This window comes from Ursus arctos, unplaced genomic scaffold, assembly GCF_023065955.2.
Source record: "Ursus arctos isolate Adak ecotype North America unplaced genomic scaffold, UrsArc2.0 scaffold_16, whole genome shotgun sequence".
In the NCBI taxonomy this organism is placed as follows: Eukaryota; Metazoa; Chordata; class Mammalia; order Carnivora; family Ursidae; genus Ursus; species Ursus arctos.
This window is the reverse complement of record NW_026622830.1, coordinates 13,538,597-13,554,582: the sequence shown is the minus strand read 5'-3', so window position 1 is coordinate 13,554,582 and position 15,986 is coordinate 13,538,597. Positions and strand designations below refer to the sequence as shown.

The following is a 15,986-nucleotide window of genomic DNA, read 5'->3' as shown; positions in this document are numbered from 1 at the left end:
CACTTGATGGGAAGGTGGAGAATTGTGCTGGCCGTAAGGAAGCCCTGTTGACGGACCAGGCTAGGAAAAGTGACCCTGGAGATAGTAAAGAACATCAAACACAGGGTCTCAAATGTAGGCAGCAGCAAAATCACCTGGGGGCCCATGAAAACCCAGACTGCTGGTTTCCAGTTTGTTAGATTCGGGGGCGGGGAGAGGGAAGGGGACTGAGAATTTGCATTTCCAGCAAGTTTCCAGAATGCGCAGCTGTCTTAGGGCTAAGGACCGCACTTTGAGAGGCCCTGGTAAAGACGCCAGTGGGCAGTGCACCCTCCCAGCTGGGTTAGGAGGTTCTTAACCCTGGCTACATTTGCATGTCACTGGGATGCTTTTCAAACTGCAGGTGGCCAGGCCCCATCCCAGACTAAACACACATTGCAAGGGAGTTCTAAAAGTTGCCCTCGAGGTTCTATCAGGGCTTGGATATTTATCTGTCTGGAGACAGGAGGCTGGCTCAGATGCGCTTGCATCGTTTCTATGATGCTGAGTTTCTTACACACTAGCTCGCAACCTGGGCTGTGCCTTAGAACTCCTGGGGAGCACTGAGAGCCTTCATTCTTAAGCTGCACCTCAGATCGGTGAAATCCAGTTCCCTGAGAGAGGGACAAAGGCGTCAGCATTTCAAAGCTCCCCAGATGATTTCCGGAGTGCAGCCCAGGCTGAGAAGGGCTAGTCTGAGGGATGTGCCAATCTTTTTTTTTTTTTTTTTTTTTTTTTGAGTATGTTCAGTTAGCCGCCGTATAGTACACCATTAGTTTTTGATGTAGTGTTCGGTGATTCGGTAGTTACATATAACACCCAGTGGGATGTGCCTGTCTTTATTGTAATAAAGCAAGTGTAGGACTATTCGTCAAGCACTGACATTTTCCCACACAAACAAAAAAGAACAGCATGCATGAGAGAAGGAGAAGGGTACTAGCGGGGGCAGAGGCAAAACGGATGCCCCAAAAAACAGATGGAAGCAACCATTCGATACCTAGGGAGAAAAATGGGCACGTTCATTGGTTCGTACTTCTTCGCCGAAGGCAGAAATACAGGAGGGCAGATCTGTTGGCTTGAGTGTGCTATGGGGACGCGGGCAGAATCGGCAAAGTCTCGGTCTGTGCCGGGAGATCCAAATGCATCATCATCCCATCTCCGTTCATAATCCTGTACAACGAATGCATGCAGCAACTACCAAGCTCCGCCCACAAACTCAGACGTGCTGAGAAATATATTCATCATTTCCTTAAAGTCAATGTAATGTTGACTCTGAGTCCCCATCCCATCAGGGTGGTTAAGAAACTCCACCTCATTACTGGGGCCCCTTGCCCCTAGAACTGTATGAAATTCTCAGAGCTCAAGAGGTCTCAGAAGACAGTATAAGAGCCCCTCGTGTCCAGGATTTGAGGTGGTGGCTGCTTCCGTCCTGGTTGTCAGTACCCACCATGGTCGATGAGAGTCCATGCAGTCTCCGGACTTCCGGGTTTCCGTGCCATACACTGGGCATAGCAATCCTTGTCGAAAATGGGAACCTTGGAGTATGAGATATAATCCTGCAGTCGCAAGCAAGGGAAACCAGTTCTGGTTACTTAAGCAAAAGGGAATTTACGGAGAGGGAGCAACATGGAGAGAAAGTCATAAACCCAAGTTTAGAAAGAACCGTAACAGGGGCATCTGGGTGGCTCAGTTGTTGGGCGTCTGCCTTCGACTCAGGTCATGATCCCAAGTCCTGGGATCGAGGCCCGCATCGGGGCCCCTGCTCAGGGGGGGAGCCTGCTTCTCCCTCTGCCTCTGACCCTCCCCCTGTTTGTGCTTGTTCTCTCTCTCTCTGTCAAATAACTAAATAAAAACTTAAAAAAAAAAAAAGAAAGGTAACAAACAGAGGCCGTGCTGAGGAATCTCGGGACCCTTGAGGGTCCTGCCCTCCTAGAGAGTAAACCATGGAAGATTCTAGCGCCACTTGACTCAGTGTCTGATTCCAAGGAGACAGCATCCCACTGGCCTGCCTCGGGCTTGCCCTCGATTGAACCAACACAGCACCGAATGGGAAAAGAAAACCAGAGTGCTCTTACCAGGCAGGGACAGATTCTGGGTGCCCAACAACAAATGCCCACCCCAGGGCTTTTGCGAGTCAGCCAGCATTCACTAGTAGAGCTGGACTACTTAGCCAGGATTCGCTGGTAGGGTTGTTAGTGCTTGTTTATGGCCGGTGTCCGTCCCAGCTGTCCCAGAGGGTGTTAAATATTCTGAATACCACGCTTATCTCCTACCCTTGGTCAGCCTCCTGAGGTAGACCAGCAGCCATCCTACTGAGAGCTTGCCCCCCTGGGGACGGCCACAGGGCCAGCATCCCCACTGCTCACGGGACTGCTCTCAGGCCAAGGGATTTGTTCTCCCTTTTCCTCTAACTTTTGAACCCCTCTCCCTCTAACACCAAGGAGACTGCACCATGCCCTCAGCAGGATTAGGCCTTTGTAAAAGGCTAGGAGAAAATTTGTTTGCCTCGGGTTGTCTTTGTTTTTTCTGCCTCCCTATTCCTGAGGATTTCCTGCAGCTTCAAGTGGCAGGTCTAAGGAAATCACAGAGAGCAGTGCATACATTCATGTCTTTTTTTTTTTCTTTCATTATTCAGTCATTTAACGTGGCTTCTGCTCTAGGTTAGGGGTGGGGGTGGAGAGACATTTTCTGCTAAGCTGAGAAGGCAGTGGGGGTGACATGGAAGTCGCGGATTACGGGACGATATCATTCTGGAAACATCTGCTTCTCGATTCCAGAGGAAAGAACCACTGGGCAAGAACAGTTGAAAAGGTGCGAGCTGTGTTTCACTTCCGTGCTTAATGTCTGCGTGGAGGGTTTGCCCCAGTCACACCTCCTAAGTCTTTGGCACTGTTGCTAAAATGACAGAAGCCCACGAGAGAGAAGTGATGTTGAGAAGTGGAAAGGAGAGAAATTCTGAGTGTAGATTAGTTAAAATCCCTCAACTACAGGTGCCAGAAACCAACTTGAGCTAGCTTAAGTGTAAAAGCAGGAGTTATTTTAGGGATCCCGAGATTCTCTCAGAACCGCAGGGCAGGGGACAGCGGAGCGTCAGCAAGGTCCTGGGAGCGGGAGGTAGACGGGCCAAGGAAGTACGTTTACGCCTTCTCTCCCCGCAGGCCACAGCACAGGTGCTAGAATCCCCCACCAACCATGGTATCATTTCAGTACACGTGCTCACCGGCTCCTGGGCTCCACGCTCCTCCAGCCCCTCTCGGCTTCTGACTGAAACCAGGTCCTGGAAGAGTGTGGGGTGGTCTTCCCATCTTTCGTCCCTCTCTTCCATGGAGACTGGCCCTCCCTGTCCCTCAGATCACTTGGCCACCAACAGCCACTCAAAGATGAGGAATGTCTTTCTAGGTTCCAATTTCAGGTTTCCAAGGAAAGATCTCTGACCCCGTTGGGATGAGGGGCTTTCCCTGGCCCAAACCACAGTGGGCTAAGGACTGGGGTCACCTGCAGAATAGCCACCAGGCACCTACCCACAACAGATCTAGGGCAGGGGAGGGAGACAGACTTTCTTCTTCAGAGGGAATGTAGTAGGTCAATGAATGGAGTCTGCGTTCAATTTGAAAATATTCGCTGATTTTTTTAAATTCCCTTACCAAAATGTCTCAGTTTCACTGATCCTACTGAGTTAGTTCAGATAAACTAGGACTTAGTGTATTGAAACCCAGGAGCCCTCCTTAAAAACAGTAGTTGTCAAACTTTTGGTTTTTTTACCATGACCCCTAATATAGAACTACACTTAATACCATGACCCAACACATATACGCCCATAACTGTAACTAGACCCAAAAACTCACAAAATAACTCTCAGATCTGCTGATTGTTTTGAAAACCCCTGCACTAACCGACCTTTTCCTCCTACAGACTACCCTTCCCTTTACTGTTAAAAGCATGGCAAAGGCCCGTGTGTAAGTACAGTCATTCACCTCCAGAGAGTTTTCCAGGGTAGCCCATTCAAGATGGCAGACTGAGTAGGGGTCTTTGGCTCCCACCCCCAACACGAGCTACACACACAATCAAGCCCTTTGCTTTTAAAAACAGTGATCACCAAGAAAACGAGGAAAACCAACAATGTGAAAAATAAGGCCAAGATAGGGTAATAGGACAAGTGACAGGTAATTTAAGAAACAGGAATGTAGGGGCACCTGGGTGGCTCAGTCGTTAAGCGTCTGCCTTCGGCTCAGGGCGTGATCCCGGAGTCCTGGGATCAAGCCCCACATCAGGCTTCTCCGCTGGGAGCCTGCTTCTTCCTCTCCCACTCCCCCTGCCTGTGTTCCCTCTCTCACTGGCTTTCTCTCTCTCTGTCAAATAAATAAATAAAATATTTTTTAAAAAAAGAAAAGAAACAGGAATGTAGGAAAATTCTGATTGGTTTTCTTATAAGGATCCGAGGGAGCTCTTGCATCCATAGAATAAGAAATGGAGGCTCTTGGGAAGAAGGAAATACTTAGAGACAAAATAAGAGTCACTGGAAATTTTTTAAATGACAGAATCAGAAGTTTAATAGAAGGGTTGGGAGGAAATGTTTAAGAAACCTCCCAGAACACAGATCAAAAAGACAAAATTATAGAAAACATATTTTTTTAAGTATAAGCCTTATCCATCAAAAAAGGGTCTAATTTGACTATCGGGAATTCCAGGAAGAGAGAACAGTGGAAAAGGTGAGAGGAAATCATTTGAAGAAACAAGATTGAAAATGGTAGGTGCTGAACAGTATGAATTCAAGAAGACCACACCTAAGTATATCTCGTGGAACTTGAGGATTGCAAATGCACGATCCTAAAGCATCCAAGAGAGAAAAAAAGCAAAACCTACATAGGACTGGAGGTCAGTGAAACATCACACTTCTCACTAGTCACACTGGGCATCAAGCTAATGGAGGAATGCTTTCCAACGTCTAGAGGACATTATTTTCCAATTGGAATTCCGTACCCAGAGGAACCATAGAGCAAAATCAAGATAGATCAGATATGTAGGAATTCTGCTTACTAGCACCCTTTCAGAAGAAGCAGCTTAAGGATGTACTCAAGCAAAACAAGGAAGAAAACCAAGAGAGGGGCACCTGGGTGGCTCAGTTGGCATCCAACTCTTGGTTTCAGCACAAGTCATGATCTCAGGTGCCTGGGATCGAGCCTCACATTGCGCTTTACACTCAGCACAGAGTTTGCTTGTCCCTCTCCCTCCTCTTCTGCTCCTCCCCTCTTGTGCTCCTCCCCCCCCCCATGCCTGTGCTCACTCGCTCTCTCTCATATAGATAAATAAAATCTTTAAAAAAAAAAAAAGAAAACCAAGAGAGACTTGGGATCCAGGAAACAGTGGATCTCATCTGGAAATGCAGTAAAAGGACATCTCAGGATACTAGCTCTGCAGAAGCCCGAAGATGATCCAGTCCACACTGGAACATTCTGTCACTGAGGAGGAACATCTTTGATACGGAGGGTGTAGCCGAATTTGAGATTCTAATGCAGTCACATCATTGGAAACAAGAAAAGAATTAAAGCAATTAATAAACTCCTGCAAAGACAGAAAGTTATTCCAGACAGGCATGGCTCCTATGCGAACAAACTGGGATATGGTATGATTTTGAGAAGGAACACAAGAAAGGACACGCTCTTAATGGGAGGAATGGTCTCCTGAAAGTGGCTTTGGGGTTAGGACACTGGACACACAGAGAAGGAAGGGAAATCCCGGCAGGTTCCTTGGCTCTGCAGTGAACAGTAATCACAAGATGTAAGTGCTCTTTACTGGTTACCAACTTTGAAAACCAACATCTAGCCAGAGCACAGAAGTTTCAAGTACAGCCCTGAAACCGAATGCATGAAACAGTCAATCCCCATTGGCAGTGGGCAAGGAAGGCTAGTGCTGCTCAAATCGGAGCAGGGAGGAGGTGGGGGGAGGGGTGGGACACCAACAGCCAAAATCTTCCATGGGGGATTGACTGTTTCAGCCAGGGAGAGTGTCCAAAATGGGTAGTCTTGGGACTAGAGGGGCTCACATATGTGAAAAATGTAAAGTCCTGGAGAAACAAGGAAGATTACCGTGAGCTAAATCCTCATCTTTTGCATTACTCAGTCCAGAGCTGTTGTCTAAAGTTGGCAAACTGGTAAGTAAAGAAGGCCTAAGTGTGTTACTTAGAATTATGGAGGTAGCCACCAGAATTGCTAAAAACGGGAGTGTTGAGAAGTAGTGGGGCTTACAGAGAGCGGTGAATGTAAAAAAGGCAGTGCTTCATTTTTTCAAACGAGTTATATGATTTTTATTGCTGTTTTTGGCCTGATCGCCTCCATTTTTTAGCTTTTATGTGGCAGGCAAGGGCTTCTTGGGTCTGGCATCTCTGGGTTGATAGGAGCCCAGAATGGGCCATCAGAATACACTTTACACAGCTGAGGTTGGATGGGGACCCAGTGACACATCGGTGAGTCACATGTTTAATAACTTAAAGATAATGTTTTTCAAGATTTCTTTCTCCTCCCGGGGAATTAATTTCTGCAGACATTAAGTCAGATGCGAGCAAGTCCATTTGTCTCCATTCTTTTCCTCTCTTTCATCGCAGCGTGTGTTCGTGTGGGATTTGGACGAGACAATAATTATTTTTCACTCCTTACTCACCGGGACTTTTGCATCCAGATACGGGAAGGTAAGAATCCATTTTGTCTCTTCTCTGTCTTTTTTTTTTTTTTTCCCCCAACATGACAGTCTGTCCAGCTGGTTTGTCCTGGGAATTGTGGGGGCCGTTTATGAGGTGGCTTCTCCAACAAAGGCTGCCCCTCTGGGTCAGTCTGGGTTTGAGAGCTCCTATGAAATGTTCCCTCGACATGTGAAAATTTAATTAGCTTCCCCTTCTGTCGTCCCCCATGCCTTTCTTCCAACACATGAAGCGTTCAGCCTCCACTCGATAGGGTATAAGCTCAGAACCTTCAGCTGTCTCCCTCCTAAGAGGGCAAGGAAACACTGCAGCCAAAAACAGTAATCTTAGCTGAAAAACGAGGTAAAGTATTTTTCTAGTTCCCTGTTGTTTATCTTAGTGTCTCCGGCAGATGAATTCCATTTTCCTTCCGTTTTTCTGAGAGGAGGGGAGGCATTTTGTCAGCTCCGGCGTGGACCTTCGCCACAGCTTTGCACACGTATCATGGACAAATGATATCAGGGAACCGTCCAGTTAGAATTCTGGGCAAATGCTATCGGCTGAGCGGTGGTGAATGGAAGAAATACTGAAAGCACCTTCCTAAGGCAAAAAGGACCCCAGCTGCTAACACCCAAAGCCGGCCGATTGTCTGCAGGCGTCCTGTTGGCCTCCGAGCAGACCACATGTGCATGCCATCTCTTCAGGGAGACGGGTGGGGGTGGAGGGGCCGAGCTTTAGAGAACAGGCAAGCTATCATCTCCTCCGAGGTGAGCGACCTGTTGGCAGCTGCTTCCACGCATGGGTAGGAACCATGAGACTCACCAGCGCCTGGAAAATATTTCTGTTTCTGTTTAGAGACCAGAAATATGATTTGACATCACCTCATGGCTTTTCCAGCTGCTTGTGTTTTTTATGGGGGTTATAACAAGCTGGATGTGTAATTAGCAAGATAGATTTATCATCTGCCATTATGTTGTAAAGAATATAAAAATGGTGTCGGTGGTGCAGAAATCTCTTGCCACGTAGGAATGCCGTTAATATGTCTAGCAGTACCTGCGGGAAGTCCGGCGTGCGTCCTCGGACAGAGCACAGCTTAGGTAAAGGATGGCAGAGCCCAGAGCCGCTGAAAACACCGGAGTGGACTTGGCAGCCATTGCAAAAAGTGGGGCCATCCCAAAGGGGCTAGAGTAGTGAGTGTCCCACTAAGTCTGGGTGTTTTAGGGTTTTTCTAACCACCTGGTAAAGTCCTTGCGCCCTAAAATGCATGCCTTCGCCCTTCTTTGCCTTAGAGAGAGCCCGCCCTGAAGTCCTACAGCTGGGCTCTCGTGGACTATGTGGGGCTGTGTAATCTTGAGGATGGCCTTTGTGTCTGTGTCACCACCATTCTTGAAACCGAACCGTGGGCATCCTCAAGACGGGGGACAAAGCCCAGAGTGCCTTGCTGAGCCCATGCCACCCAATCCTCTCTCCAACCCCACCACCTAATCCCAGCTGCCTCCACCTCCAGCTGTCGATCTTGCCCTTTATAGCTGCCTACAGAGGGGTCATCCTACAACCCAGGCCTGGTTGTGTCACTTCCCTGCTGGAAGATGGTCACTGGCTTCGCCATGGACAAACCCTAATCCCAGCCTCCCAAGGCCCTTCATGAGCTGGCTTCTGCCCCGCTCCGCAGCCCCACTACTCTTCTTAAGTTGCTTTCTGTCCTCAAACCTGGCCATGTTCTCTCCCATCTCTGCTGGGTTTCTCCCAGGAAGCACTGGGTGCAGAGTGGGAAAGTGAGACGGGGAAGGGGAGGCGGCCAGTACACGTTGCATGAAACATTACTGCTGCCGGCCACTGGGGCTCAGTCCCTCCTGGGGCCCCTGGGAGACTGCAGAACACACCTCCAAGTGGACCCACCAACGAGTGGGGGTGCTGGCGTATTTATCCGCATCTTCCCTTCCATCATAGGTTGAGGGCTTCTGCTGGATTATTAGCTCCCTGCATTTCTGGCCTGCCCCAAGAGAGCTGTAGAGCACAGTGCTCATAACTGAAAGCCTCTGCGTGTACAGGGGTGGCCACAGCTGAAGGGGTATAGAGAAGGGGCACCCTGGAAGCCTCTGCCTTCATCTGGAATGTTCTAGCATGTTCTTTTACTAGATGAAATCTTACTTTCAGTTCTCGTTTTAAATGCAGCTTCCTTCAACAGGACTTTGCTAGCCACTCCCCTTTATCTAAATTGCAGCCCTGCCTATTACTGAATTTTTCGTCTGTAATTACGCACTCACTGCCTGTCTCCCTTCTATGTTGTATGTACCATGAGGGCAGGGCCTGTGAACGCTTTTTTACCTACCCAGCCAAACGGTGCTTGGGCCAGAATTGCTCAATAAATAGTTGTTGCATGAATAAGTCAGGACGCCCCTCTAGAATGAAAGCTACATGATGACAGGCACATTTTTTGCCCTGTTTTTTTCATTGCTTTATCCCCAGTGCATAGAACAGTACCCCCCACTTAGAAGGCTTCAAATAAATATTTGCTGAAGGAAGGAAGGAAAATAGTATCAAAACAAAAAATGCCTAGCTGGTGGCCAACGACCAAATTCAGCCTGCAGACATTTTTGTTTGGCCCCTAGAGTGTTTGAAAAAATGTGAATTTGTCGCCAACATTAAAAAATCAGGAGATTGCACAAACCAAAACAATCCAGATTTCCAGCTCTTCTTGAAAAATTAGAAAATCTGGCAATCCTACGTTCTCATGTGGCAGCAATCAACAGGAGCTGAGTAGCGATGGGCCTCTTAGGAGGGGGTGTCTCCTCTGCAGCCCAACCACAGCCCCCACTTGGCCTGTTTAACCCACTTATGGGACCCTCCTGGCCCCACTGGCATCTGAGTTCTAACATCTGTCCTAGAATTTCAGAACCACAGAAGGTTGGAGTTGGAAGGACCTAGGAGACCGACATGCCCTTCTCAGTACAGAAGGAGAAACTGAGGCCCAGAGAGAGTAAGATCACCCAGGAGAGAATACGAGTCGTATTTCAGGCTCACTTGCCTGCCTGTGAGCCCCCGGGATGCCCAGGGAAAACTGAGAGGTTAGCTCTTGGAGCAGCCAAGTCCCCTGTGCCATGTTCACTCCAATTCTAGAATTCACCACTCCCTCCTCCAGCTCTCCCCTAGGTGAGGAATGAGGCAGTTTTTTTATTTGCTAAAGCCAGACACCCCAAGAGAGACCCAAAATAACCATGGCTTAAATGAGACAGTTTATTTCCTCCACGTTAACAGTCCACGGGTGAGCAACTCGAGCTGGTAGGACTGCTCCACAGCACCAGACACCAAGCCCCATATGTCCTCTGCTCTCCCAGAATGTTGCCCTCATTGGCAGGATAAAACCTAGCTCACCCCCAAGTGTGTGTTCCACTCAGTGGGATGGAAGAACAGGAAAAGGAGAATTTACCTCTCTTTATTTTACTTCATTTTTATTTTTTTCCCCTCTCTGCTAAGGGCCAGCCTCAGAATCTCTATATATCATTTCTAGTCACATCCCATTGGCTGAAACTTGATCACATGCCCACGTGTAGCTGCAAGGGAGTCTGGGAAACATAGTCTAGTCACATGCACCATTGAAGTTCAGGGATTCTATTATTCTGGAGGGAGAAAGGAAGAATAGATATTGGAGGACAGCTAGTGTTTCCTAGCACAAAGTACCAATGAGTGAGAGGAATAACAATGAAAGAGGAAAATGTTGAGGAAAAAGATCCTAGAGGGCAATCATATTTGTAGGGCTAAAGTTCCAAAGAGAGATCTGGACTACAGCAATAAACTCGGAAGTCAGAGAAGTATTGAGGACCTAGAGGAACATGAATATGAGCCCCGTTTTGCAGACAGAGTAACTGAGGCACAGGGAGGTGATATAGTCAAGGTATTCACAATAGAACTAAAACACATGGCCTTGACTTTTGGCCCACAGCTCTTTCTCTTTGTGCTTTTTCCAGAAGCCACAGCTATGTGGAGCTCATTATTAATAGCTGGTATCAAGCAGGAGTCCATTTGAAACATGGAGTGTTTAAGCTATAAAGGGTATTATTGGATCACAATAATTGAAAAACTCAGAGGTATCTGGAATTCAGGTTGGGCTGGATCCAGGAGCACAAAGCAGTGTTCTCAGGGCTTTGTCTTTCTGTATCCCTCAGCCGACTTTCTCCATATAGCAACTCCCTGTCAGCAATCCCAACCGAAAAAGAAAACCTACTTCCGGAATTCCAGCCCAGCTCCCAGGCTTGAATCTCCTTGGCCCAACCTCTGTGGCTCTGATTAGCCAGCCTAGATCAAGAGCCGATGCCCGGAGAGAGCAGAGGAGCGGGTCAGCTCCATCCCAACTAAATGCATGGAATGGGGGAGGGATGTTTCCCAAAGGAAATTGAAATGCTCTTTCCAGAAGAGGGTGAAGACCACGGAGGTCCAGAATGGGTTATGAAGGCCAAGACACCCTGTACATCCATGCCAAGGCCCAGTGGCTCTTAGCTTATGGCCACTGCATTGAGCACTGTACAGGAAGCCGAAGTCATACCAAGTGTGGTCCCAGCCAAAGGGTAACTTGCTGTTTACTTAGGGATATAAGACCAACAGAGCTAAAATGATTAAGGAATGATTCAAAACAGAGTGTTTGAATTTTCAAACAGAAACTGGGCTCTCTTCCTGTTCCCAATCAGAGGCATGTGCTGCTCAAGGCTGTCATCTCTCCACTTCCTTTCCATCTCTTCCTACCCAGTGCTCAGTGCCAGCACATCCCTTTGGTAGCTGTACCTCCCTCATCTTGTGGATCCATTAGACATTCCCGGGAGAGCTGGAGCAGCCAGCAGTCGCCGCCTCTTCCCTAACCTCTTCTCCTCCCACCTTGCTCCCAGCAGTCCCCGAACTCTATTTTTTCCAGCCCGGATTAGGCAGATGCAAGGTGGTCAGGAGCCTTTCTTTGCCTGTGGCCAGGAAGGGACTCTAAGAGGGATTCATCAGCCATCCACCCGCGCCGGGGTTCACAGTAGGTCAGCCCTAACTCCTCTTTTCTGCCTTGCCTTCCAGGCAGCTCAATACCAATTAGAAATGCAACTCCAGGACCAGTTATGTGTGTCTTCTAATAACAGCTTTCTGGAGATAGAATCCGTGTGCTGGGCCTGTATGTTTCAGTCTGTACAATTCAGTGGTTTTTAGGATCTCACAGAGTTGTGCAGCCATCACCACCATCTAATTTTAGAACATTATCATCACCCCAAAAAGAAACCCCGTTCCCCTTAGCAGTCACTCCCTGTTTCCCCCAGTCCCTGGCCACTACTGATCTACTTTTGGTCTCCATAGATTTACCTTTTCTAGACATGTCTTATAAAAAATTCTACACTATGTGGTCTTTTGTGCCCAGCTTCTTTCCTTTAGCGTCCTGCTTTCAAGATCCATCCATGCCGTCGTGGGTACAAACACTCCATCTCTTCTCGTTGCCGTGTGACTGTCCCTCGTAGGGACTGTACTGCAGTTTACCTGTCCCTTCATGAGTTGAGAGACAGCTGGATTTGGGGCTCTTACGAATAATGCTGCTGCGAACATCTGAGGACGAACTTTTGCAGGGACATATGTCTTCAGTTCTCTTAGGTCTATACCCAGGAAGGAGTTGCTGGGTCATATGGTAACTCTAGGTTTAACATCTTGACCAACTGCCGGACTGTTCTCCAGAGTAGATGCACCATGTTACGATCCCCTAAACAGTGTGTAAGGGTTCCAATTTCTCCACCTCCTCACCAGCACTTGCTAGTGTCTTTTTGGTTATAGTTCTCCCAGTGGGTGTGAAGTGGGATCTCATGGTGATTTGATTCGCAGGTGCTTAATGACTAATTATGTTGACTGATAATGTTTCTGTGTGCTTATTGGCCATTTGTAGTATCCTCTTTAGAGAAATATCTATTCAGATCCTTTGCCCACTTCTTAATTGGCTTATATTTCTTTTTCTTATTGACTTCTGAGAGTTCTTTATATATTCTGGATATATGTGTGACTTGCAGTATTTTGCAACGGCAGATAATGTGATTTGAAAATACGTTTTCCAGTGGGTTTTCTTTGTGGATGGTGTTCTTAGAGGTATTTGAAGTATTTCAGGAGAGAGGGATTGAAATTAAATTTGGGAAAAAGTAGCCAAGGAAGGCCTTATGAAGAAGATCAATGTTGAATAAAGACTTAAACAGGAGCACCTGGGTGGCTCAATCAGTTAAGTGTCTGCCTTTGGCTCAGGTCATGATCTCAGGGTCCTGGGATCAAGCTCCGCATCGGGCTCCCTGCTCAGCAGGGAGCCTCCCCACCATCCATGCTCGCTCTCTCACTCTCTCTCAAATATATAAATAAAATCTTTAAAAAAAAAAAAAAGAAGACTTAAAGGAAGTAGAGGAACAGATATCTGGTGGCAGAGCAGAGGGAACAGCAGGTGCAAAGGCCCTGAGGCAGAAGTTTGCCTGGTGAGTTTTAGGGACAACAAGGAAGCTGAGTTGGAGCAGAGCAAGCGAGGAGGAGAGTAGTAACACACCAGGCTTTTACTCTGAAGTGGGAGCCATGGAGGATGGGAGTAGAGGAAGGACAGGGTCTGAGTTCTATTTCTAAAGAATCCCTCTGGCTGCTCCTCTGGAGAGAGTAGACCACAGGGGAACAAGGTTGGGAGCAGGGAGAACAGTGAGCAGGCTACTGCAACAGTCCAGCTGAAAGAGGATGGTCGTTTGGACCAGGGTGGGAGAGGTGGAGTGGTGAGAAGTGTGGCGATCTGGATACATTTCGAAGGAGGAACCAAGCACAGATAAAGAATGCAACACGATTCCTTATTCTCCCACACTGGGCTACAGAGATGTCCTATTTTCTGTCCAGGGTCTTCCTCTGAAGAGACCTGACCTATTCGCCCTCTATTGCCAACTAGCAAATTCCTCTTGAACAAATTCCCCTATTTTTTGCACAGTGCACTATATGCCCAGTACTCTGCTGAGCGCTATTAGTTTTTAGGTTCGACCTCACACGCAGACGTTGAGTTATTCATATTGTCTGTGCACACAAAGCCCCTCTCTTGTTTCACGGGGGTACAACGTGTGTTTCCTCGTAGACTCATTTGGACCTTCCTCCTCCCTCCCCATGGTTTAATGTGGTAGATTCTGTCTGTTTTCCCGTACAGTGCGGTCTGGTTTTCTGCGTCCATTTCTGTCACCTCTGTAAACGGTGTTGTTTACATACCATGTGTTTCTCACTTCTCTCCTTCTGCTCTTGGTTTTGGATCCTCCACGTCACCACGCATGCGATACCCGTGTTCTGACTCAGTGGCTCTCACCTGGAGGTGACTTGGGACATTTGGCAACGTCACAACCATTTTGGGTTGTCACAACTTAGAGGGGTGCTCCTGGCCTCTAGTGGCTGGAGGCCAGGGATGCCGTGAAACGTCGGGCAATGCCCAGGATGCCCCCACCCCAGAGATTGATCTGACCCCAAATGTTCATAGTGCCACAGCTGAGAAACCCTGCATCGAACCGCTGCTCTGAACTCCATGTTAACCTTCTCTGCGCTCCCCACCAGGAGGACACCCAGGCTCCCCCAAGTCCCCACCTGCAGACGATGCTGTGACAAGCATCCTTCAGGGACTCCCGAGCTTTGCAAGTTCTCTCTCACTGAACTCCCACCATGACCTGTAAGGCGTGGCCATTTCTGGAGAAACTGATGTTCAGAGAGGTGGTGTGATTCAGCCGCAGTCGCCCAGCTTGGAAGGGATGAAAGCCAGGGTATGGCCCACTGCTCTCAACCACGCATCTAAACGGCCTCCCCAGCGATCCGTGTGAATGTTCTCAGGGTAAAAATGAAAAGCCACTGGAGTGCACTCTTCTGCTTGACTGTGAACTCCAAGGGCACACGGACTGGGTCTGATGCGTTCATAGCTTCATCCCCTGGCTCCCAGCAGTGCCTGGCACATCTGCCTGACAAATATTTGTTGAATAAACAAATAAATAGCTTGCGGGCAGGGAGTCTTAAGCACGAGCAATTGCAGGCACTGCAAAAATGAGATTCCAGGGTGCCTGCCCTCGAGGGAACAGATGTCCACACACATGACAGGACAGGGGCTTGTCAGCATCTCTCCGGGGCCAGGGTGCTGGGTGCCAGCCTGGCCTGGCCTCACCCAGAGCTTGGCCCACAGCAGGGGCTCAGCGAAGGCCGTGGAGTATTGAGAAGTGGCCCCCCTAGGCAGGCTAGCGGCCAGGGACATTTTAGCAGGTGGGGGACCTGGGCTGGAGCCAGGTGGCCCTTGATGCCTGCCTGAGCAGAATCCTATCCAGGGTTTCCTTCCATGCTGTGCCTTTAAAGGGCCATGCCTTGCTCAGTCCGAAAAGATTCGAGGTTTCAAACTGGCAATGCAGGGCCAAATCTGGCCTAAAGACAGGTTTAGTCTGGCCCCCTGGCACTTCCTTAAGTTCTCAATTCATTGCTGATATTTTTTTATATCTCTTTTTTTTCTGAAGATTTTATATATTTGAGAGAGAGAGCATTAGCAGGGGGGAGGAGCAAGGGGAGAGGGAGAAGCAGGCTCCCCGCTGAGCAGGGAGCCCAATGTGGGGCTCGATCCCAGGACCCTGGGATCATGACCTGAGCTGAAGGCAGATGCTTAACCTACGGAGCCACCCAGGTGCCCTATATCTCTTTTTTTTTTTTTGAGAGAGAGAGAGCAGGGGTGAGAGTGCACATGCATGCAGGGGTGGGGCAGAGGGAGAGGGAGAGAGAGAATCCTAAGCAGACTCCACACCCAGCGCAGAGCCCAACACGGGGCTCAGTCCCACAACCCTGAGATCACGACCTGAGCCGAAACCAAGAGTCAGATGCTTAACCGGCTGAGCCACTTGTCAGCCCTGCCAATATTTTTTTTTTAAGATTTTATTTTTATTTATTTATTTGACAGAGATAGCCAGCGAGGGAGGGAACACAAGCAGGGGGAGTGGGAGAGGAAGAAGCAGGCTCATAGCGGAGGAGCCTGATGTGGGGCTCGATCCCATAACACCGGGATCACGCCCTGAGCCGAAGGCAGGCGCTTAACCGCTGTGCCACCCAGGCGCCCCTAGCCCTGCCAATATTTTTAAATCTGGGTATTTTACATAAAAACCTGGATGTCTCACTTCCCTTGAAAACTGGGGAGGTCTGGCAACTGCAAGCCTAAGGTTTTCAAAGAGTGGGGACCTCTGACAGGACATATGCCCTCAGGTGCCCCTCAGACCCCCCACGCTGGGTGGTGGACTGTGGAGTTCTTCCCCTCATGGATGGTGCCTCC

General features: G+C 48.6%; 1 protein-coding gene across 4 annotated transcripts in view; it reads left to right on the top strand.

Annotated features, from left to right (window-relative positions):
* EYA2 (EYA transcriptional coactivator and phosphatase 2) overlaps positions 1-15,986 on the top strand; it is a 268,408-nt gene that overhangs the window by 175,643 nt on the left and 76,779 nt on the right. For all 4 annotated transcript variants that reach the window (XM_026503660.4, XM_044385868.3, XM_048222359.2 and 1 more), the window contains one exon: positions 6,620-6,703. In XM_026503660.4, the coding sequence (XP_026359445.2) occupies positions 6,620-6,703 (84 nt within the window). The remainder of the gene's footprint in view (positions 1-6,619; positions 6,704-15,986) is intronic.